The sequence below is a fragment of the Eumetopias jubatus genome, unplaced genomic scaffold (assembly GCF_037043125.1).
Source record: "Eumetopias jubatus isolate StellerSeaLion01/CBP00866 unplaced genomic scaffold, mEumJub1_p1.0 scaffold_5, whole genome shotgun sequence".
In the NCBI taxonomy this organism is placed as follows: Eukaryota; Metazoa; Chordata; class Mammalia; order Carnivora; family Otariidae; genus Eumetopias; species Eumetopias jubatus.
Window position 1 is genome coordinate 148437439 of NW_028274811.1, and position 23647 is coordinate 148461085.

General features: G+C 43.4%; 1 protein-coding gene across 1 annotated transcript in view; it reads right to left on the bottom strand.

The window, feature by feature from the left end:
• Positions 1–23647, bottom strand: part of ADCY2 (adenylate cyclase 2) — a 400165-nt gene that overhangs the window by 282982 nt on the left and 93536 nt on the right. The window contains exon 3 of the mRNA XM_088023724.1: positions 9391–9552. Within this exon, the coding sequence (XP_087879850.1) occupies positions 9391–9552 (162 nt within the window). The remainder of the gene's footprint in view (positions 1–9390; positions 9553–23647) is intronic.

Genomic DNA, 23647 nt, shown 5'->3' on the forward strand with positions numbered 1-23647 from the left:
TGGACGCATTCTCCCTCGGAGGCTCCAGAGGGAATGACTGTGCCAACACCATGGTTTTGACTTCTGCGAGAGAATACATTTCACAGTTTAGAAAGTGCTGTTGTTTTCAGCACCCATGTTGGTGGTACTTTGTTACAGTTGCGCCCCCCCTCAGCTGGGGGTGGTACAAGTGAAAGAAGACACAGAGCTGTACGGGTACATGTCCCTCTGACCACAGAACTGACACACTGGATGGCCAGATCCACCCTAAACCACGTGGCTATTCTGAGTGGGGTAAAATGCACCCCCAAGGTTGGCTGGGGAACAAGAGCAGGCTTCCCCAGAGAACAAGACACTCCAGAGATAGGATGGCACAGAAGCCCAAGATGTCCTGCTCAAAGTGACCCTATAAATGTCTCCTCTTGTACTTCTCCCTCTCACTCTTGACAAGGGGTGAGCTCTATCTCAGAGGTTTCCAAAACCAGGCGTTCCATTAACCCACAGGAGCTCAGATCCTCAGGCATTAGCAAAACTTCCAAACCACTCGTTACTAGAGGGTGGGCTTCTAGTATCTCAGCAGGATGAAGCTCACTGCCTTGAGTCTGAGTGGGCACACCGAGAGATGGTCTACCAGTCCAGACCTTTGCCCTGAGGGGTTTGCTCATGTACAATCCAACCCTTGCCCTACTCAATTACATAGGCCATTTGGGAATTTGCTTATTGACACATTTCCCAAAATATTTTTATGTCCCATTACTCTTAGTTTCTGTAAAAATCATTTAAACGTAGCAAAATGCATCACTGCTGCTTGTCTACTATTTATTAAGGGTTAAGTACCAGCCCCATTTGATAACTGGTTCTTCAGACATGCCAGTTCACTGAATCAGCACCAAGGCCAGCAACTATCCAGGGCAGTCCCCCTTACTGCCACCATTTTACAGTAAAGAAAAATGAGTAAACTAAAGAATTTGTCCAAGTTCATGCAGTGTTGCAGGCTGGTCTTCCAGGAAGCACATTCTGAGACAGAGTTCAGTGTTTACTAGGGAGTGGCCTTGGGATCAATGGCTGTGGGGAGGGAAGGAAGCCGGACTAAGCAGAGGCAGAAAGTGAGCTGTGATGCAGGCCCACTTTAGAGAAACCCACAGAAACTCCCGAGTTTACAAGGCCACCAGCACTGCCCTGCAGTGGTCCAGACTGGATAGAATCTATATGCCCACCACAATCAGTCATGGATGCAGGCCATTCTTGAAAAGACATAACCTTGAGCTGGCAGCTCTATGGAGCTGAGACAGCCTTAAAGAGTCTAAGGGCTGAAAGTCAGCTGCCGACAACACCCCCAAGAGGTGGACAACAAGTCTTTCCTTGAGGGGTCTCTGGGTGGTCCACCTCCATGAGCATTGCACACAGCTATAAAGTGGGGAGCAACAGAATCCTAAGTGAGTCTATCTGAGACCAAAGTGCTTGCTCTGTCCACCAGTCTGCACTCTCTGCCACATCAAAACACTCACGAGCTGCTTGAGAAGGATATCAAAAATGATTAACCCAGTGTCTGGCGAGCAAGATCTTACATCTCCTAGGAGAGGCAAAAATTGATGCACATTATTCGCAGAGAAGGCATGCTGTGATTATTGTTGTAAAAACAGACAGAAAGTACATCTCCTCTCTCTGCTCCCAGCCTGCCCAGTCTGACGCACTCCACAAACATATTGAAAATGCTGTAGGTACATCACCAAGTCATCGTTATTATTAGTACCTGATGATTATGAGCACTAACCATGCACCTGGCCCAGGTTAACTCCTTTTCATTTTTTTATCTCATTTAATCATGTCTGCTGCCCTCGGAAGAAGCTATTATTACTATTCCCGCACGACAGATAACTGGGAACATCTCCAGGCCTGTCTCCCAGTGACTGTGTGTACATCCTCTCTCTGCTGCACCAAATCATTGGGTTTCTCTATTCTTTAAAGAGATCCCTTAGAACCATGATGAGATTCTTGCTCAAGTCAAGCTGTAGATACGTTTTTCTCTCAAGTTCATACAAGTCAACAGATCCATCATTCATCCTGCAAGTACAAGGAAGGAGTCCTGTGTGACTCACCCTAGGGGTGCTGATTTTCTTATTGTCTTCCAGGGGTTTTGAAGATCAATTACAGATGGGTTAAGAAACGATTAGAATCAGTATCTTTCACAAATTATCCTCAACAATAAACACCTGGAATGGACAGAGCCTCCGATCTTTGTATACAATGAGACAGGGTTGCCTGGGTTGGAGAACACGTGAGGAAAATCACCTGTTGAGATACCAGTCAATGAGTGTGCTAGTCAACCTGTAATAGTTCTGTAATGTACCGTATTTGATATGAATCCAGTGCTTTGAATGAACAGAGTGCACAGGGCTCCAATGACAGAATCCAGGAGAGGATACAGACCACTGAAGCGGGACCGACTGGCATTGTTTATTTTTCAAGAAGTCCTCCTTTTTTCCTGCTCCTTTGATCAAACTTCCAAAACAAAACTCATGGTCTAATAGGGCTTCCCTTTACTTCTGTTCGTTCTATCCCCTTCTCAAAAGAGCCTCACTAATGTTGAAAAATAAACCTAGGTCTCATTCCACCATCCTGGTAAAATAATTAATTATCACCAGGAAAGTTCTCTGTTGAGCATTCCTGCCATTTCATTCTAGAAAGTGCCAGAGCATTCTTAAAGGGATAGGATGCCCTGCAGGAAAATGTGAATTGTGTTGTTCACTCCTTCCACCAAACTCTCTCTGATGGGATGATAGTGTGAAGCTCCTGCCATTTAAAGGAGAGGTAAGGATTCCTGCGGGGCTGGGGGAAGGACAGGAAGGGAACAGGGAGAGAGGGATGTGCAGTGCCTTTAGATTTGCTTCAGGATTTAGTCACATCAGACACTTTCTTATTTCTGCCTCTTTTCCATGCTTACCCCGACTCCTTCCAAATCACAATGTCTTTAGAACCCATAAGTGACAGCTTGCTAAAATGGGACACAGATCATACTCAATTGGTAGCTAGATGCTACACGAAATGAATAGTGGTACAGACTCCTTCCTTCCTTTTCGTGGAAAATATTAATATCCTTCACTTCTCCAAAAACAAAACAGTTGCAAGGGAGGTCCAAATTCTCAACAATTAGTCTCCTCCAGAGTCAGAAACCGGGCAGCTGGTAACCTGCTATTTTCCTTTTCAGCTTCTCAGATTAGATCCTAAATGCAATTTAATTCCAGATGCCAGTACACAGTTCCTGAATTATGCCGAAGAGGAATCAGTTGCATAACAAAGCTGCATTACTCCTGATTACACTCTTGCCACAGATGATGGGTTTGTTTTCTACTTTAGGTCCAAACTAAAATTGTTTTTCAAACTGTATCATAAATGTACCAAAGTATACACTGCATAAAGGAATCCTAAAACATTTATCAGAAATATGAGTAACGCTGTTAGAAAATCAATAAGCACTCTTTAGCTTATCTTCTTTAATAAATACGGATTCCCATATACCTGGCTTGTGTACATCCATCTATATTCAAATTCCTCCTTGTCTCGTGGGAAAATAAAAGCTCCATGACATGAAAATCTAGAATGTGGTATGAATACGAAGGAAATGAAAATATAGGAAAAGCAAGTAAGCTTCAAGTAGGAAATGTAATCATGATAAATAAACAGGGCCATTTGGCAATTCCTTGAGGGTGGTTCAGTACCCTGCTGGCAGGGACGCTGACTGGCAAACGGCGAAGAGACAGCAGGTGCATCTAAGATGTACAGGCTGCAGGCTGGACCAAGGCTCCTGAGCAATGGACCCACTGTCCCTGACTGAGAGGCAAGGTTTCTGCTCAGCCTCCCAATCTTGTCTCAGAGCTGAGCAACCGCCACCCTCACCCCTGGGCTCAAGCAGGAGGTGGCACCGCAGCACGAGGGGGGAGGTTTCAGGCTGTTTTCCTAACTTCGGTCTCCCTTGGCCTGGATATAGCCATAAACAAAAAGGACTCCTTGCTGCTCTCAGAGTCAAATGCAGGCTCTCCTATTGATACGAGGGAACTTCTTATTTTCTAATTAACCACCAATTGCTAAGGACTTTTGGTGCTCACACAAAATTTATGATTGACAAATAATAATATATTTTTCTTGGGGCGCCTGGGTGGCTCAGTTGATTAGACATCCGACTCTTGATTTCGGCTCAGGTCATGATCTCAGGGTCATGAGATGAAGCCCCGTGTCGGGCTCCTCACTCAGCCGGAAGTCTTCTTGAAATTTTCTCTCTCTCTCCCTCTCCCTCTGCCCCTCTCCTCTCTCTAAAATAAATAAATCTTTAAAAAATAAAAATACATTCTTCTTATACAGACCACATAAAACTGCTCTTCTCTAAGTTTCCTGATATTTAAGGATCGTCCCAGATTCCAGAAAAACTGGCCTTTGGAACCCAGTTAGGAAAATAAAGATGAAGAAGTTGCAAAAAAAGTTGAGAGACTAGGACGAAGGGGATCACAGAGAGCCGCTGAAAAGAATCTCTTTCTCTTCCACAAGTAAACTCTGCTCAAAGTGTGTTCCTTCTCTTCCGTTTCCTGGCCCCATCCTCTCCTCCTGCTCTTGTCCTTTTCCTTCTCTCCTGAGTGAGGCCTTTTAATTTTATTTACTTATTTATTTAATTTCTTTTAGAGGGAGAGAGAGAGGGAAAGAGAGGGTGTGCATGAGCGGGGGGAGGGGCAGAGGGCGAGGGAAAGAGAGAACCTTAAGCAGACTCTCTGCTGAGCATGGAGCATGAGCAGGGCTCAGTCTTACCACCCTGAGATCATGACCTGAGCTGAAATCAAGAGTTGAATGCCCAACTGACTGAGCCACCCAGGCGCCCCTCCTTCTCTCCTGAATAACTCAGCCCCCAGCCATCAGGCAGAGCAAGAAACAGCTGCACATACAGGGGACCAGGGAAGCTAAACTTGCCCACAGTGATAAAGCTGGGCTGGGTCCCAGAAGAGTCTACAATGGGGAAAACACAGAGGACAGAGCCCCAATTGGGAGAGGGGACCTCATATGGATGGGGTGTCAGAGCCTGAGCCAGGGAAGGGGGGCATGTGTGAGTGGAAGGGAATTTGGGTGAAGTGAGAAGGCACCTGTGTGGCAGTAGGGGTGGGAACTGAGATAGGAGACTGGTTCCATACCGCGATTGATCCAATAAATAAATACATTAAGGATCATGGCAACTACACTGTTTTCACTATTAGCCAAGGAGTTACAATGGAAAGGGAGGAAACTGGCATGGAACCCATGGCGGGTTGAAAATACCAGTGTGAAGTCATGGTACTTAATATGGATGGATAGATAAAAGTAGATGTAGGTGTAGATGCGTGTGAACCTTGCCTTGGGAGTACTGACAACCAAGTGGGGAATGGAAAGACCTGAAGCCCAGAGATTGCTTCCAAGTGCCGTTCTTCAAGAAAAAGACCCAGGGCTCCTCGGAGAGATGATGGATTTCAGAGCCACAGCACGAAAGCATGAGATGAGCCTGGAACATCTTCTTGTGTCAGAAAGTGAGGAAGTGCTCCAAGAGTGAGAGGGACACATCAAAAAAGGTACAGAAGCCAGCTTGAAGGGGCACCCTTGGGACAAGTCTGAGCCCATATAGGTATCAAAATAAATAGTGATGGTCGTGGCTTATAACCCACTGTATAGAACAGAGAAACACAAGAGAGTGTAGACATCAACGAGTAAATAAAACAGGATATTTGCCTGGTTTCAAAGTACCTTTCCACAAAATACATCTTAGTAACAAAAAGTAATCCCAAAGTGGGAAAGTCTGGTGGACAGCACCATCACACTAATGACCAGCATAAATAATGAGACCCTGATAGAACATGATGGGAACACACCATCACTTCTGTGATTCCTGCCAAAGATGCATAACCTGAATCTATTCTTGAGGAAACATCAGACAGACTGAAACTGAAGGACATTTGACGAAATAACTGGTCTGTAATCTTCAAAAGTGTTAAGATCTTGAAAGCCAAGAGAAGACTAAGGAGTCGCTCCAGACTGAAGGAGACCAAAGAGACTTGAGAACACACTGCAACATTGCAGGATTCTAATCCGGGCCCTTTTCTATAAAGAACGTTATTGGGGAAGCTGGAAGAATCTGAATGGCAGCAGCGGAGCAATGTGAATTTCCCAGTTTTGTCGGTTGCATTATGGTTGAGTAGAATGGAACTGTAGGAAATGCAGCCTAAAGCATTTAGGGGCAAGGGGACATTAGATTGGCAACCCATCTTTCAATGGATTAGGAAAAAAAAAATTATCTGTATTAGATTTGGAACTTACTGATGGGTCTGTGATTGTGTCAAAATAAAAGTTAAAAAAGCTGTTAGGGATTATACTTTATGTTTAAATGCATTAGAAATTACCATTCATGACTTTCAGTTATTAACTAAATTTCCTCAGTTCAGTGATATAGCATAGCCTGAAGCTGAATTCTACTTCAAGTCAAATGCTGGGAAAATAAATTTCCTGAAAAAAATGAACTCCGTTAATCAACATGGAAGGGAATAGGGTTTTCTATGATGTCAGCATTTTGGTTAACAGAGAAACATTACATGCTATTGATGGATTACCAATGTTCAAAAAATTAAGCGAACATATATTCTTAATACAGATCCATGCTAAATAAAATGCATTCCTTCTTTGATGGCTTGGAAGGCAGGGTAACACTGATCATCATTCATGGGCAAACCTTTTTATAGAAAACCAGTATCTTTTATTTTATGTAGTTTTGTTTCAAACAATTACACGGCAGGAAAATAACCACCTAATCTATAGCATTCTAATTTATGTACATGGTTCATAAACAGAACTCAGTGGGGGTCCTGGGTGGCTCAGCAGGTTAAGCATTTGATTCTTGATTTCGGCTCAAGTCATGATCTCAGGGTTGTGAGATGGAGCCCTGCATCTGGCTCCATCCTGGGCATGAAGCCTGCTTAAGATTCATTCTCTCCCTCTCCCTCTGTTCCTCCACCCCCGCTCATGCTCTCAATCTCTCTCTCTAAAATAATAAAATAAAATAAAAAATAAAATAAAATAAAATAAAGTATAAAATAAAATAAAATAAATAAAATAAAATAAAATAAAAAATATAAAATAAAATAATAAAATAAAATAAAATAAAATAAAAAATAAAATAAAATAAAATAAAATAAAACAGAACTCAGTGAAGTGTTCTTCTCACATCACAAACCAGTGCTATTTGTAGGTTGTATGTCCTATAATCTACAGTGGCCAAAGGTATTTAGAGGTCTTTTTCTCATTACTCTGAAATTTACCAGTGACCTTCCATTTTTAATCTGTCAGCATCTCCTGTCTTTCCTGTATCTTGGAATCACTGTGAAATTACTTCTGAAGAAAGGAAAAGCTGACATTCCATTCTTTTGCGCCTTTCAATGTTATTCTTCTATGAAATCATGTGGAATGAAAAGCTTGTCTTCTTTCTGCTATTCCAGAATTATCCCATCTCTGGTTGCCCACTGATAAGAATTATCTTCCTTTGTTTTGAAAATTGACTAATTAAATATTTAAGATTGTATTCTTTCCCAATTTTTTTTTAACTAATGGAAGAAACTAAAAATGCTTTAAAAGACCAAACCCACTATAGTATGTAATGACCTAGAATAAACCAGGGTCTTTACAAAGCACTTACTTCCCCCCCCTTTTTTTTAACCCCATTTAATCTTTACAGGCATGTATCTTAATTCTCATTTCCCAGATATTTTTTTCTATTACACTTGCCCCGCAGACACTATTTATTCATGAAGGGGCAGAAGAGACAGGTACGACATGTTCAAGGGATGTCTTCCAGGGGAGCCTAAAACCAGGAAGGTGACATAAGCCCTGAAAACACGCTCGAGAGTCCTGATGCCCACGTGGCAAGGACTTTCCCACAGTGATTTTCATACTGTCAGCTGGCGGAGCAGCTTACATACTCCTTCCTCCTGCAAAAACATACCCACCACCCAGGCCCCATTACGGGGAGAATGGCAAAGTGAATTTATCAGAGAAAGGAGAAATGTCCCATAAATACCTTCAAGGGAAATTGCCATGAAGCAAAGCCAAGACAGAGCTCCTATAAAAAGGAACACATTCCCCACCTGTCCCCAGGCACAGCTGGATTGTTTCTTCTTTTCATAAACCACCACCTTCTTGCTTCCATTTGATTAGTTCCTGACCAGTCTCCCTCTGCATCCCGGGAGGTATAGGCTACTCCGCTCAGTCACAGGGCATGCACCCAAGGACGAGGCTTGCCTCCTGGTCTGAGCCCACCCGCGTGAACCTGCGGCCCACTGCGCAGAATCCCTCAGCCTGCGGCCCACCACCCAGAATCGCATCAACCTGCGGCCCACCGCGCAGAATCAGGGCCAGGGCGCTCATGCTCATGCGGTGCCAACAAAGGATGTCTCACAAATGCAGGGCTTACTTAACACTGTGTTATGAGCTCTAGGAGAGGAATATTGAGAAAAGGGATCCCTAGAGAGCTTTCCAACTCAGAGGGTTTACTAGACAGCCAAGGATGAGCCTCCAGTTCCACTTCAAGATTCCAAATAAAGCATTCCATCAACTGAATGACAAACTGGGTTCTCAGACCCCACGGGGCTCACGTGACCCACATCTGAAATCCCCTTTCAACAGCAGTGCTGTTCGTTAACCAATTCTGTCAGGGCCTCCCGCGTTTTACACCATGGCTGCTTTTCTTAAATGTTTGAGTCTAATAGAGCAAAATTAATCATACCTGTTCCACGTAAAAAAAGGAACTCAAGAATAACTCCAAACCACTGACCCTCGGGTACAGATGAGGGTACAGCTGTACATAGCAGGAAATCAAATCGCTTTTTAAAATGCTATCAACTAATTAAATACAATGGCTTCTCTGAAATGCCATTTATTAGTAAAGCTAAATTTGCTGTCGTGGCATTTTAAAGACCTTTTTCATGCCCATGGACCTGCCAGAAGTTTAGGAAATGGAGCAATCTTTTCTCCTCCGTAAAGAAGGGGTTTCAGATATCAAGGTGGAGAGAGGTGGGGGAGAATTATGAATTTAATTGTGTAAGTTATTTTCACTCTAAAAATAAAAGTGCTAAAAGAGTCAGAATAGCTTATAAGCCTCACAATCATACCACCATTCAGCAATCAGCAAGATGGAACCACCATTTCTAATTTTCACTGATGCTGATTGCTAAGTGTTGATTCCACTGATGAAGGCAGGTGTGGCTGGCTATCCACTAGAAACACTGGAGTCCACAGCAGAGAGCAGAGCTTGAGCACCTGCCAGGTACCAACAGTCCCACCTGGAACCAGGACACGGCACCCCTGGCATGCAGGGTGGGGTGGTGAGGGCCGGCAGAGGTGAAGTGCACCCACCTGCCAGACCAGGTGCTCCTTGGTCCCCGGCGTGGCCGACAGGCAGACGCTCAGCACGATGGTGTGGGAGGAGGAGGTGAGCACGCTGGCAATGATGGCATCTCTCATGTTGAAGGGCAGCATGGTGTACACCACGAAGATAATGAAGAGGAAGAACGATACCTATGAGAAAGGGACAGGGAGAGTCACAGAGAGTCCCCATTCCCCCACTGCTCCCCCTCTCCTTCCCATTAATGGCTGCACCAAACACCATGACCAGCACCCATTTAGAAAGTAGGATTATGATAAAACAAGACAGCGTGTTCAGACAAACCCAATGGATTACAATGAAGGACTATCGTGAGGAAGAAAAATTGTCCTTTTTCAAAATTTGGGGATTTCCAGTTTTGAGACCCAAACCACTGCAGACATTAGGTAACTCTGAGCACTTTCTGGATCTGGATGCAAAGCGGGTCCTAAACTCCCCGGGGTTTAGTATCTGCATTTCAGCATGCACATCTGGACTCCTGAGTTCTGTTTCAAACTGTTTCCGGAGACCCATGGAGGATGGACAGGTAATTATCTGGGTGAGCTGGGAGCTATAAAGTTCAAACAGTGTGGCCACGTAACAAACAAAACGAAACAGCTTAGGGATGGTTCAGCTGTTACGAAACTGAACAGTTTGGCAGTTTCTCAAAAAGTGAAATGCACAATTGCCATATGACCCAGAGATTCCATTCTCAAGTCTATGCCCTAACGAACTGAAAACAGGGACTCAAACCAATGCGTGCGCACACACGTTCGCTAATACGTAATAGCACTATCCGCAATAGGCAAAAGGTGTTAACAACACAAATGTCCACCAGTGGAGGAACAGAGAAGCAGCCTGTGGTGTACCCAGGCAGTGGAGTACTAATCAGCCAGAGAAAGGAAGTAAGGATACGTGTTTTCACACGGAGGAACCTCAAAAACATTATGCTAAGTGAATGCAGCTAAGGCAAAAGACCCCCTATCGTCAGGTTCCATTTCTGTGAGGTATCTAGAATAAATCAACCTACAGAGGCAGAAAACAAAGTGGAGGTTGGCAGGGGAAGTGGGAAGTAACTACCCACTAGGAGCAGAGTTCCCTTTTGGGTGATGACAATCTTTCTGGAACTGGATGCAGGTGTTTGTTGCACAACACCGTGAATGTACTAAATGCCATCCAATTCTTCCTTTTCAAACAGGTAATTTATGTTACGTGAATGTCTCCTCGATAAAAAATAAATCAATATGAAAGCTCACAGAAAGATTTGGAATGAAAGTAAAATGGCTTAGTAGGTAATAAAACAGGCCGTTTTCATTACATCAAAAGCAGCAGAGGCAGAAGGACATGGAGAAGGATTAAAAGGTGATAAATCAAGTGGGAAGAGCCGAGGTCAGGGAAACAGAAGAGTGGCATCTGGTGAGCTCTGCCACATGGCTCTTCACTCAAGGACAGAAGCAAAGCTAAGGGAAGAACTCGTCCCACATTCAGAGTGATCCATGCATCACAAGGAACCCCAAATCCCAGTGCAGCTGGAAGGACGCAGAGACAGCACGCCAGCTCTTCTGCAGTGAGTCAAGATATGTGTTCACAAGGAGGATGTGGGCCCTGCTCCTGGTGGATCTGAAGAGAGTAAGACCTGGAAGGACACCAGGCTCACGCTCATTCCCCCTCTTGCATAGACACGGGGGTCCGCACCGCACATATTACAACGAATAGTAACAGTCACCACTTCACTGTGCAAGAGTGGTATCACGTAAGCTCTATGCATACAACCATCACAGACAAAAGAGCATGTGAAAGATCAGGGGGCACGACATAAAAGGAAATTTGGATCTCACAAACGTGCCCCTTCCTTTTCTCTAGGGGATTCCAACCCAAACACCTGCTCACTAGACAAGCACGTATGAAGCTTCTCGGAGGAGGCAGTGAGGGTCTGGAGGCAGAGGATGGATGCAGAATCCCGGCTCTCAGGCACCTGACAGCCCAGGGGAAGGGACAGTCACATGGATCAGCCATTGCTTTATAGCTGATGTTGCCCGAGAGAAGGGGTACCTAGCCCCACTCCGGCAAGACAATGGGGTGGGGTCCCCACATCCTCTTCTCTAAGATCCTGCAAGTTCAGGTGTCTCAGAATGACAGCCAAGGAGAATTCCACCACAAGTGGGGAAATGTGTCCAGAAATCCTCCTTAGGGAGCCTAGGTTGGGCATAGACCAACTGTTTCATGCCCAACTCCTCCCAATTCAGTCTATTCATAAGGGACTTTGGGCCAAAACACATGGGCCAAAGGATCACCATGGCCATACTATTTTTCTGGTACTTTTTTTTTTTTTTTAATTTTACCTCTTTAAAAAGACTATGAAGATGTTTTTCGGTTAAGTATTATTATTTAGCATTCTATTTCTAGTCTGTATATGGAATGGGAAAAATTATGTTGTTAGACAGTTTATGAACCAAAACACCTAGTATAGATGGAAAGAGCCTAGGCATCACTTTGGAGGCACCCCTTGAGCCAGGTGCCAATCTACAAGGGCAGACGGGGGCAGCCCCCTCCCTCCATCTTCCCAAGAAGAAAATATACAGAATGAGTTCTTAGAACCCCAAATCAGATTTCAAAACTGATAAGAACTAGGACATGCATTTATGGAGCACTTGGCATACATGTCCCTTCCCCGCTCTTCAGATGCGTGATCTCATCTAGTCTTTACAAGAGCACTAAGGGGGCTGTTAGCTGCATCCTGCTCTCTCCAAAAGCAGTATCACTGACCCAGAGAAATGGGGAACTTGGCCAATATTCCCCAAGTAGTCAGTGTCAAATCCTAAATAGGAATCCACGGGTTTAACTCTTCACGTGTTCTCAGTAAAGAGTTTGCAATATTTCTCTCCCTTGATGGAAATTTCATGAAGCTGAAAGCCTAACATAAGACACAAGTGCCCACGAACCACTTCTACAAGTCTGAGATGGAAAGACAGCAAACACTCTTCCCTCCTGCCAAGACAACCACAGGAAGTGCCCAACGTCTTGGCTCTGATATTGGGTTCTTTCAATAAGCTGGACCGATTTTTAATCATCATTACAAAACTGCTCACGTTCCAAAGATAGGCTCATATTCCCTTCATTTCTATACATTGAACTTTCAGATTGTGTTTACAGCATGAGTTATGATAAATAATAACATACAACAATGAGCATTTAGCAAAATTATCAGAGAAGACAGTTATACTAAATACTGGCACACTAGGAGCTAAAACAGATGTTTCATTTTTTAAATGTTGAATAGGGGTACAGATTATGGGAAGCAGGGTTTCTCCACCTCATCACTATTGACACTGGGGACTAGACAGCTCTTTGTGATGGACACTGCCATGTGCAGTGTAGGATGTGTAGAAATATTCCTTCCCTTCACCCAGTAGATGCCCTTGGCATTCCCCTCTTCAAAGTTATGCCAACTGCTGATAATGTCTCCAGACATTGTCACATGTCTCCCAGGGGGTAGGATCAGCTTGGTTCACAGCCACTAAACTAGAGAAAAAGTTTCTTTTAGGAATGAGAATGAGATAAACAACTGTTGCACTGTCACGGCTTATTGAGAAAATTAAATTGATTTTGGAATCCCTAAGATCCACCAAATATTTTCAATGAAGACATGAATTTCTATACATAGCATTGATACAAAATCCTATATCCTCCAAGAGGTATTAAAGGAATATTTTCAGGTATCAAAATTTACAATTACAATAAAGAGCCTCTCTTTTACAACTACACATTTTTCTTCTAATGCAAAAACCTATAGCAGTTCTTTGAAATTACCATAACTTCTGAACAGCTTAATTTTGGACAGCTCTAAAACTCTCACATTATTTCAATTAATATACACTTCCGCAGACATTTTGGGCTTTGAAAAGGAAGCACATCGAAGGCTTATCTGCAGTAACCAAATGGAGAATAGACATTCTGTTTTCCAAATACAGTTGCTCCTGCTAAGTGTTCATTTTTAGATGACAAAATGAATTTTTTAAAGGTCAATTAAGGAAGTCATATTAAATCAAGTTTTGAATTTTAGTGGCAGCATTTCAGGAGCTCAGCTCAGGGCACCTGGGGAGCACTCCACAGGCTAGACGGGGAAAGAAGAAAGTCAAGTGTGGTTTCAAGTCTCACAGGGGGAATAGTCTTCACTTCTTATGACTCCAGAGGGCTCTACTTATTTATTTATTTTTTTTAGCCTTCTTTCCAAAGCAACTTCAAATAAGGCCATATGTAAAACCGAAATGGATTTGGCACATCTAAAGAATGTGTGGGTTAGAAGCTCCAAAAAGGCGAATGCAAGCACTTGGGTTTCCATGTTACCATGGGGACATTTCCATGACAGATTCCCTTTGAATGTACCTCTATCCAGAGGCTGAAGAAAGAGGAGCCATTGATCTGAGGATGGAGACCCTGTCCAGAAACCCGGATCGGCACAATATCTGAGGTGGCAGCACTCATTCCAGTAAAACCATCTGAAGTGTTTCTCTTAGCCTGCCATTTGCCTTTTGCAAGACAGTCACATCTTCCCACTGGTCTGCTTGAACCTCAAGCTCCATAATTTTTTTCATTTTTATTTATTTATTTGAGAGAGAGAGAGAGAAAGAGAGAGCACACATGAGTGTGGGGTGGAGGGTGGGCAGAGGGAGAAAGAATCTCAAGCAGACTCCCCGCTGAGTGCAGAGCCCAACGTGGGGCTTGATCTCATCACCCTGAGCTCATGACCTGAGCTGAAAGAGTCAGACGCCCAACCAACTGAGCCACCTAGGTGCCCCTGCTCCATAAATTCCAAACAAAGTAGGAGTTTCTCTTTTATGTTCTTAAACCTATTCCTCTTGCAGGCTAACGCAATTCTACCCATGATGTCTTCGTCCCCAACAAGCCAGGTGCAAACGTTTACACCTCACCTTTGACAATTCTTCATGTCCACACACAAAAACAATGTCTTCTTACTTTAGGACTCCAGCGAACTACATCTGTCCGTCTGCTCCTTTCCACCCTGACTTCCACTAGGCTGGCTCATTACTTTTCCATATGTTAAAAAATACACTTCCATAGTGTTCTGTCACTCCTTCTTCTCCCCATCTCCCAACAAGGGAAGCAGAGTATATAGCCTTCTTGTTTTTGCCCATTCCACCCCATTCTCCATGCTTCTGGTAATCATTAGGGCTCACTACCAAATATTTCTAACTTTCTTCCTTCTGGGAAGCATTGAGCATTTTCTTCTAAGTCAGATGGGGCCATATGACTCTCTTTGACAAATGCAGTGAGGAAAGAAGTCATAGGTGTCTTGTGGGTGGAAATTAGTGCACCACTTACCAAGCCCCCTCTCCTCTCTGGCAATCATGAAAACATGACTTAGGGGTTTCTCTCGGTTTTGGTCTCAAGTGAAAGGCAGATCTCCTCAGTTGACCACATGGACCTGTGTTCATTTGAATGAGTCATTATCCTTTGTGGCGGTAAGCCCCTGGGACCTCAAGCACAGCTTATGTGGTCCTGACTGACACCAAGCTCACACACACACACACACACACACACACACACACACACACACACACACGTGCGCGCACATAGACACACAGGTTTTATTGATGGATAAGTTAGATGCCTTTATATGCATCACTCTGCAATTTGCTTTTTATCACTGAATTATACATGATGGGCATCTTCCCAAGTCTGTAGATGTGAATATATGATTTACTTTTTACCAATTACAAAATATTCCATTAGTAATGGATGCACCAGATTACTTAGCATTTCCTTACTGATGATCACTCATGGCAAGACAGGAGCCGTTTATCCAATTACTCATGGATCTCCCTTTCTCCAACATTCTCCTTTCCCTAATCCAGCCAACATATAGCTGGCTAGAGTCATGATTCTGGGTACATAGGTTGAATTAATTCCTTCCTTGGATGAACAATTCCTCTGGCTTACCCCTGTGCTCAGAACTCTTCTCTTCAAGTGTTCTCATGGTCACATAGGAAAGAGGAAACCGCACAGCCTAGAGGCCAGGACTCTTCCCAGACTGGCCTCTCCACCCACACCCACACCCTGCTCTGGAAGCATGTTGGTGAGCCTGGGGTGCATCCCCGTGAGCGTGGGGATCTCCTCTCCATGTCTGCCACTCCCCACTCTCAGGATGTCCTCCTTCATCTTGGTGGCCTCTTGAAATCTCACTTCTTTCTAGACGCACTTCAAATACAAATTCTTATCATCTCTCCAGCAACACTCTCCAGCTGCCTCCCATCTCATTCAGAGTACACTCCCAGGTCCTGGCAATGGATCACCAGTCCTGAGATGTGGCTTCCTTAGGCCACCTCCCCTCCACTCAGCCCCCTCGCTTTTTCCCCATGATCCAGCCTTCATGGCTATTTCTGGAGCCCTGCAGGGGATGCTTGTTCCAGGGTGCTCTGTGTGCAGTCCCCCTGCCCAGCTCCCTCTCTGCACACAGGTCTCTGTTCATTGTTACACTCTGAAGCAACTCTGCTCTTCTGGGGGGGGGGGGGGACAAATCAAACCATAGTATCAAGACTACACTGTAGGTCAGATCAGAATTTAGATCTCAAGCACTTTCCATCCACTTTACATTTCATGCTCTATTCCCACATGTGGGACAAAGAATAAGCATCCACAACATCAAGTTATTTAGTTTATGAATCAGAACTATTTCATAAGAATGATTTTTTTTTTTTTTTTACTTTTTTAAACAGAAAATTACTGCAAACATAGAGAAGACATGAGGTATCACTTAAGCAAGGGCAGGATAGACACAGAAATGGTCCTAACCAGACTCTACGTAAATCTGGTCTCTCACCACCCAGGTCCCTGGTGTGAAGCCTGTGGCTTTTTATTGTGTGGCTCCCATTTGTTTCAGAGTTCAATGGCAAGTCAAATGTTCCCAGACATGCCAACAATAGCTGAAATATGGAGCCCCTAGTTTTTCCTATCAAATGGTACCCCAGGTCTAATGTCATCATGAAGCTCTGCTGTCTATTCCAATCTCCCCCAAGAAGGCATAAGCAAGCATAATCAGCAAGATAATCAGGATTACTTATGTAAATCGCCATGGCTCTGTTGAGGATACGCCATCAGGGAAATATTTTCTATTTTTTATGCTAATAACGTTAAGAGAAATAACATTCCAGTAAAGTTAAGTATTTTATAATCAGAAGCTGAGCTCCTCAAATCACTTTTCTTTCCAACAAATCTCTCAGAAATCAAAAATAGCACAGTGTTTAAAGTAGTAGCTTAATTTTCAAAGACAGAGATTTCACTAAAACCATAGAAATTATACCTTCTTGAATAAAGCATGAATTGTAGTTCCTTTAACATTGTATCTTGTTGTTTTGGAATATAACTAGAAATGCCAAATTTTAGTAAAAATTGCCAAAGGAAAAGAGAGAATTCTTGAATACAGTGATCTAATTGAGCATTCTGAAAGTAAATTCTACATTTGAATGAAAATTTTCTTTTTGAGTGTTACTTCCATCTCAAAGTATTGCTGGCTTTGAGAACATCTACACCACTTACTAATTAGGAGCATTTACAATTTTTTCTGGAAACAACTAGAAAAGATATTTAGCCAGAAATGTGCTTTAACTTTTTTTTAAGTTTTTATTTAAATTCCAGTATAGTTAACATACAGTGTAACATAGTTTCAGGTGTACAATATAGTGAGTCAGCCCTTCCATACATCACCTGGTGCTCATCACGACAGGTGCACTCCTTCATCGCCATCCCCTATCTCACCCATCCTGCAACCTCCCTCCCCCCTGGGGACCATCAGTGTGTTCTCTCTAGTTCAGAATCTGTTCCTTGGTTTGCCTCTCGCTCTCTCTCACTCTGTCTCTCTCTTTCCCTTTGCTTATTTGTTGATGTGCAAAATGATACTTACCTTTTCATTTAGATTAGCATTTTCTTATCTTGTTCATTGATCATACTTTTTTTATAAAGATTTTTATTTATTTATTGAGAGAGAGGGAATGGTAGAGAGAGAGCATGAGAGGGAGGAAGGTCAGAGGGAGAAGCAGACTCCCTGCTGAGCAGGGAGCCCGATGCAGGACTCGATCCCGGGACTCCAGGATCATGACCTGAGCCGAAGGCAGTCGCTTAACCAACTGAGCCACACAGGCACCTTGATCATACTTTCTATAAGGGTTATTTTGAGTCACTGTTACATTTCTTAGTACAAATATCACAGCTGTGTAAACAGTCTTTTCTTTAAGTGGGGACCCTCAATCATACTGATGATGTTTAGTGAAGCCATCAGTGTATGTCCAGGCTTCTATGGGTGTCTATGATTACCTTCTTTCTTAGGTTTGTCTACCTTCCCTTTCCCCTCTTTCTCTCCCAGCCCCACCCCCGCAGTGGGGAAAGGTGTGTACCCTCACAACTGTATTTGTTTTTTTTTTTTTTTTTTTTTTTTTAAAGATTTTATTTATTTATTTGAGAGAGAGAATGAGGGATAGAGAGCACGAGAGAGAAGAGGGTCAGAGGGAGAAGCAGACTCCCTGCCAAGCAGGGAGCCTGATGTGGGACTCGATCCCGGGACTCCAGGATCATGACCTGAGCCGAAGGCAGTCGCTTAACCAACTGAGCCACCCAGGCGCCCCTCACAACTGTATTTGTATCTACATGTTTGTGTGCATATATACATATAGACAAACATATATGTATACATATACACTCATATATACACACACATACATGTGTGTAATTCCTGTGTGTGTTGCAAGAACAGACTTTGGTAGACCCACATATGCCACCCCACTAAAATCCTATCACACCTCAGCTCTGGTGTCAGTTAAGGAGCCACCTTTCCCCAGATCAAAGACGGAGACTTTCCCACAAGAACAAATCAAGGGAAGGGCAGCCTGTGCCTGCTCCACAGAGGAGGTCTAGATCTCTGACACGGCTAGAAGTTAGCCCAGTTCACGTCATGGATGCTTCCAGATGCTTCTGGAGCTTTCTCGGGTTCCATTCTCTTCAATCACTCTGGCTTCAGGCCTCACAAGACTTCATATGGGGCTGTAGGCTGAGTCCACTGGCTCAGTTCTAAGATCTAATTCCGAATTTCATGCTTGTGCACTATGGTGGATTACACAAACATGAGAGCCAACGTGTCATTGGTACTATTTACAGGAAAGCATTACGAGACTCTGGCTTATCAGAACAGGACTCAAGTATGTGGATGCAATTCTCATTACACCTGTTTGACCTCCCCAACCTCCAACACTTGTCCTCATATTCTTTCCCATCTCATTTAATTAACTCTAGTCCCCATAATTGGAGTTATTCTTACTAGTTTTCTCTTCCTCATTCTCTTGATCCCCAGAAGACAACCTGAACCCACCTATCCTTTTCCATCTGTGGCTACAACGCTAGTCCAACTCATAGGATCACCTCTGGATTCCTGCAACATCATCCTGAATACCCTGTCTATACCAGTGTCCCCTGGTATGAATTTTCCACACAAAAGTCAAAGTGATTCTTTTAAAATTGAGCTATAATTCACACATAACATTGTGTGAGCTGAAGGTGTACGACATGTTGATGGGATCCTTTTACATACTATAATATGGTTACACTTCTAGGTACATAGCCACAGGAAAGGAAAACAGGATGCTGAAAACTTCCAAATTCCTTACACAGCATTATTCACAATACCAAGATATGGAAACAACTGAAGTGTCCATCAGTGGATGAATGGATAAAGATGAGGGGTGTGTGTGTGTGTGTGTGTGTGTGTATACACATACACAATGGAATATTATTCAGCCATGAGAAAGAAAGAAATCCCACCCTTTGTAACAACATGGTTGGACTTGTGAAGGCATTATGCTAAATGAGAAGTCTGAAAGAGAAAGACACTGATGATTTACTTACATATATGACATCACTTAGATGTGGAATCGAAAAAAGTCAAACTTGTACAAACAGTAGAATGGTGGTTAGGATGGGGGGGTAAATGGGGAGATCTTTATCAAGGGGTACAAACTTGCAGTTGGAAGAAGTTCTGGAGATCGAAAGCACAGCAGACATTGTGACTGAGTAACAATATTATTATGCCAATTATTATTATAACAATATTATAGACATCAAAGATGGTACAAAATCAGACCTTAAATGTTTTCCCCACAAAACAGAAATGATAATCATGGGACAGAATGGAGTTGTTAGCTAACAAGTCATGGTAACCAAAGTGATCTTTTAGCATGTTAAAAATGACCATGGCACTCCCCCTGTGTATAACCCACCATCGGCTTTCTGTAACGCTGAGGCAATATGCGACGTCCCCATCATGCCAGTAAGGGTTCCTCATGTTCTGGTCTGGCTTGTGCCTCCGATCTCATATCTCAGTAACTCCCATCACCCACATCCACAGTCCCTCCATACTGGCCTTCTCGCTGGTTCCTGGACCGCAGTGCCTTTGCACTTTCTGTCCTTCTGCCCCGAGTATTCTTCCACCATCTTCCCTTGGCTGGTTTCTTCCAGCCAGTTAGGGTTCAAAACTCAAAACACTGCCTCCCCAGAGAGAATCCACTGATCCCCCCATCTAAAATATCACCCCATGCATTCTCTAGCTTTAAATTCTTCATACCATTATTGGAATTGGAATGTTTAATTTTATATTTTTCCTAATCCTTATTCTCTGTCTTCTCCCATATAAATGTAGGCTCCATGCAGACAAGGGTCCTGTATGGATGGTTCCCTACAACGGGGAACAGTACCTGTCCATAAAAGACCTAAACAAATATCTGCAGAAGGAAAGAATGGAACATTCCAGGTGCAATGACACACGAAATCTGCTCCGTAAGGTGTAACTCAAGGGCACTCTGCAGACACCCATAAATTCCCACCGCCACATGGTGGCACACTGGATGACACCCATTTCCATCCCAGCTAACCTCAAGCCCTGATCAGTAACAAAGATAACAGAGTAGCAGTGATGACTGCTACTTACTCTTCATTAAAAGACCTACGGACATGCTGTCAATAATTAAAACCATTTTAGAGCAAGTAATGAAAATTAAATCCACTTCCTACTGTCAACTGTGTGCCCTGCATTCGCTGGCCTATAGGTGCCTGAGAACCTCTGCCTGGGTGTATGCATCTTCCCCCTTCCCTCCAGTTCATTACTTGTCTGGGCTGACTTGTCATGGGCTGGGGGAGACACAGGCTTCCTCTGCACTTCCTGGTAGCCCCTGGACCAACAATGACCCTGAATTGTCCTTTGCTTGGCAGAGCTCAGATGTCTGTGACCCTAAGTGTGGGCCTCACACCTGGGCCCCACCTCACCTGGGAGCTTGTTAGAGATACACACTCTTGGGCCCTGCCCTGTGTTTATGGATTTGACTCTCTACTGTAATCCTATTCCTAGCTGATATGCGTGGGGCCCACAATGATCTGCAGGGCTGTCCATGGGTTCAATGGTCGGCCACTCTCGATAACGTGGCGGTCACTGTGGGGAATTTCCAACATTCTGACCAGACTGATCCACAAGACAAGGGAAATGTATTTGTCTCTGCCACATGGTCCTCTTCAGAGTCTGGTGCTAAGTAGATACTGAGGTTCATCAATAAGCCAGTGAACTATAACGAATAATTACACATCTTTGACCTGGTTACTACATTTTATTTCTTGAGGCCTCCAGACCAATTTGATTTTAAAATAAAGACCAGGTTTTAAAAAAAAAAAAAAAAACACATATTTATTTCCAGCATCATTAATACTAAATAAGCAAAAAGGGCCAGATCAACAAGTACTGACAGGCTGACGCTCATCACACACCTTCCTCTGTGTGGTCACTACTCCACTCTGCCATGTCCTCTCCTGTGTCCCAGGGGAAAACTGAACTGTCCCCATGAGTCATCAAGTAGTATCTCTTGTTCAATACCGGAAAAGTTCAAGGAGAGCCCTACCTTTCTTACAATGAAAAACATCCTTAGATGACCCTCACTGTGCCTTTTTTCATTTAAAAAAAGTAGGAGGCAGATCATAAATTTTAAAAAGCTTGGGAGAAAAAAAAAAAAAGAGAGAGAGAGAATAGTAGGATGTAAGAACCCGGCATCTTCCGGGAACAAAGGTGGCTTGCTGTCTCGCCAGCCCTCTGTCTGCTCTGACCCCCGAGCAGTGCGTAGTGGCTAGTAGTGACCACCACTGTGGTTCCCTTCCCTCAGTGCCTTCTCTTCCTCCTGATCCCTTGTTTGGTTAGGGGTCTTCATCTACCTATATGTGTCATATCCTTTCCTTTACTCACCATTCATATGCATGTATCCCCCAGTAGTTTTTTTCACTGCACAACAGACAAGGCATTTTATTACCTAGTACGGAGGAGACACTGACAAGCCCGGTTCTTAAAACACTTGAAATTGCTTGGAGTGAAGGCCAATTCCCAAACTTGCCCATTTATCTGTTGTACCTCCTTTCCCGCTCCCCTCATAGTCACATGATGATGGCAGAGCCTGTCTGCAAGTCTGGTATGTTTAGAGTTAAAAATTGAAAAACTCTCCACCAGTAATTAGCAAACTAGTACGTCTGAATGTGGGCTACCATCTACATTGTGAAAGCATTTAACCTGTGTCCCTTGGGCCTGAAAAAAGAGTAGAGTATCCCCCCTTACATTCCTATTTCCCAGAACATCTATTCACATTTCGTAAAGACTTGTTTTGGATAGTGATTCCCTGGCCAAGATAAAAATGAGAACACAAAGCATTCTTGAACGTCCCTTAGTTAGGCACAGGTTCCTAATATACCAGATGGAGTGGAATATGGTATCTATCAGCAATTCTTTCTTCTCTCCTAGCCTTTGCCATGGAGATCAGCAGGTATAGTATACATGCCTAAGCTGACTGACTTTGGACTTGGCCACATGACTTCATCCTTCGAGCAATGGAATATGGGCTGACAGCATGCCAATTCAGAACTGAGGCTTTAAGAGGCCTCAATTTACATTTCTGCCAGCCTCCTTGGAGTTTTGGTATTCCACAATGAGAAGGCCAGGGTCCAGAAAGACACAACTCTTTCAATTGGGTCTGGACTGAAGACACCCGTAGCAGACCTGGACCCAACCCAAAGTCTAGAGTCTACCCTACCTGTTTAGTCCGGTAGGGATGAGAAACCAGAAATATTTAGCAAACCAGCAGACTGGCAAGTGTGAAATAGGAAATAGGTCATTACTCTATAAGCCACTTGGATCTAGGGGTAGCTTGCTATTCAGAATTCAGAGCAGTAACCTGAGTAATGCAATAACTCATATCAGAAGTGTTTTGCTACTGTAATGAAGACCTAAAATATAAGTCATTTCCTTTGGGACCCTGGGAGTTGATATAGGGCTCCAACAAAATGTTACCTTGTGGCAAAATAATTGGTAAGTATTGCTTCTAAGAGAGTCAATTACCAGAAGGTCCAGGCTTCCCAAGGTCTCCAAATTGCATGATAAAGTCTTTAGAAACAACAGAAGAAATGGGAAAAAGTGGGTGTGTTGCCAGAAATACCCGAGTATACAGAAAGAACATCATCCAACCTAAAACTGACATTCATCTAGCTCAATATCCATTATAATCAAGATGTATTGGCAAGTATGTTCTTATTTTATATTTGGGAAAATCAAGGTGCTGAAGGGTTAAGTATTTTGCCCAAAGTCCTAAGGCAACATAAAAACAAACCATAATCTTCTGCTAAAGCTAAAAAAATAAAATAAAATAAAATAACAAAAACAACATTATTTTGCCATAACCCCTGAAGGTTAACAGAGCAGGTAAGTGCCCCTCAGTGCATGGGGTATTTATTCATTCATGTTATTCAAAATAAAAAAACCTTGAGAATCCATCTGCCCTATCCAAACAGCTTGTTCCAACACCAGGAGTCCTTCTTCTTAAAAATTATTTTTCTCATCAAATGCAAAGAAAAAAAATAGCAAGTTTAGGGCGCCTGCGTGGCTCAGTCCTTAAACGTCTGCCTTCAGCTCAGGTCACGATCCCAGGGTCCTGGGATCAAGCCCCCCATCGGGCTCCCTGCTCCGCGGGAAGCCTGCTTCTCCCTCTCCCACTCCCCCTGCTTGTGTTCCCTCTCTCACTGTGTCTCTCTCTGTCAAATAAATAACTAAAATCTTTAAAAAAAAATAGCAATCAGGTAAAATAATGTTTGTTAGAATATGTCTATTTATTTTCTCTACCCCTATGACTAGGAGAAAATAATGTGCTTTTTGATGATTTTCTTAAA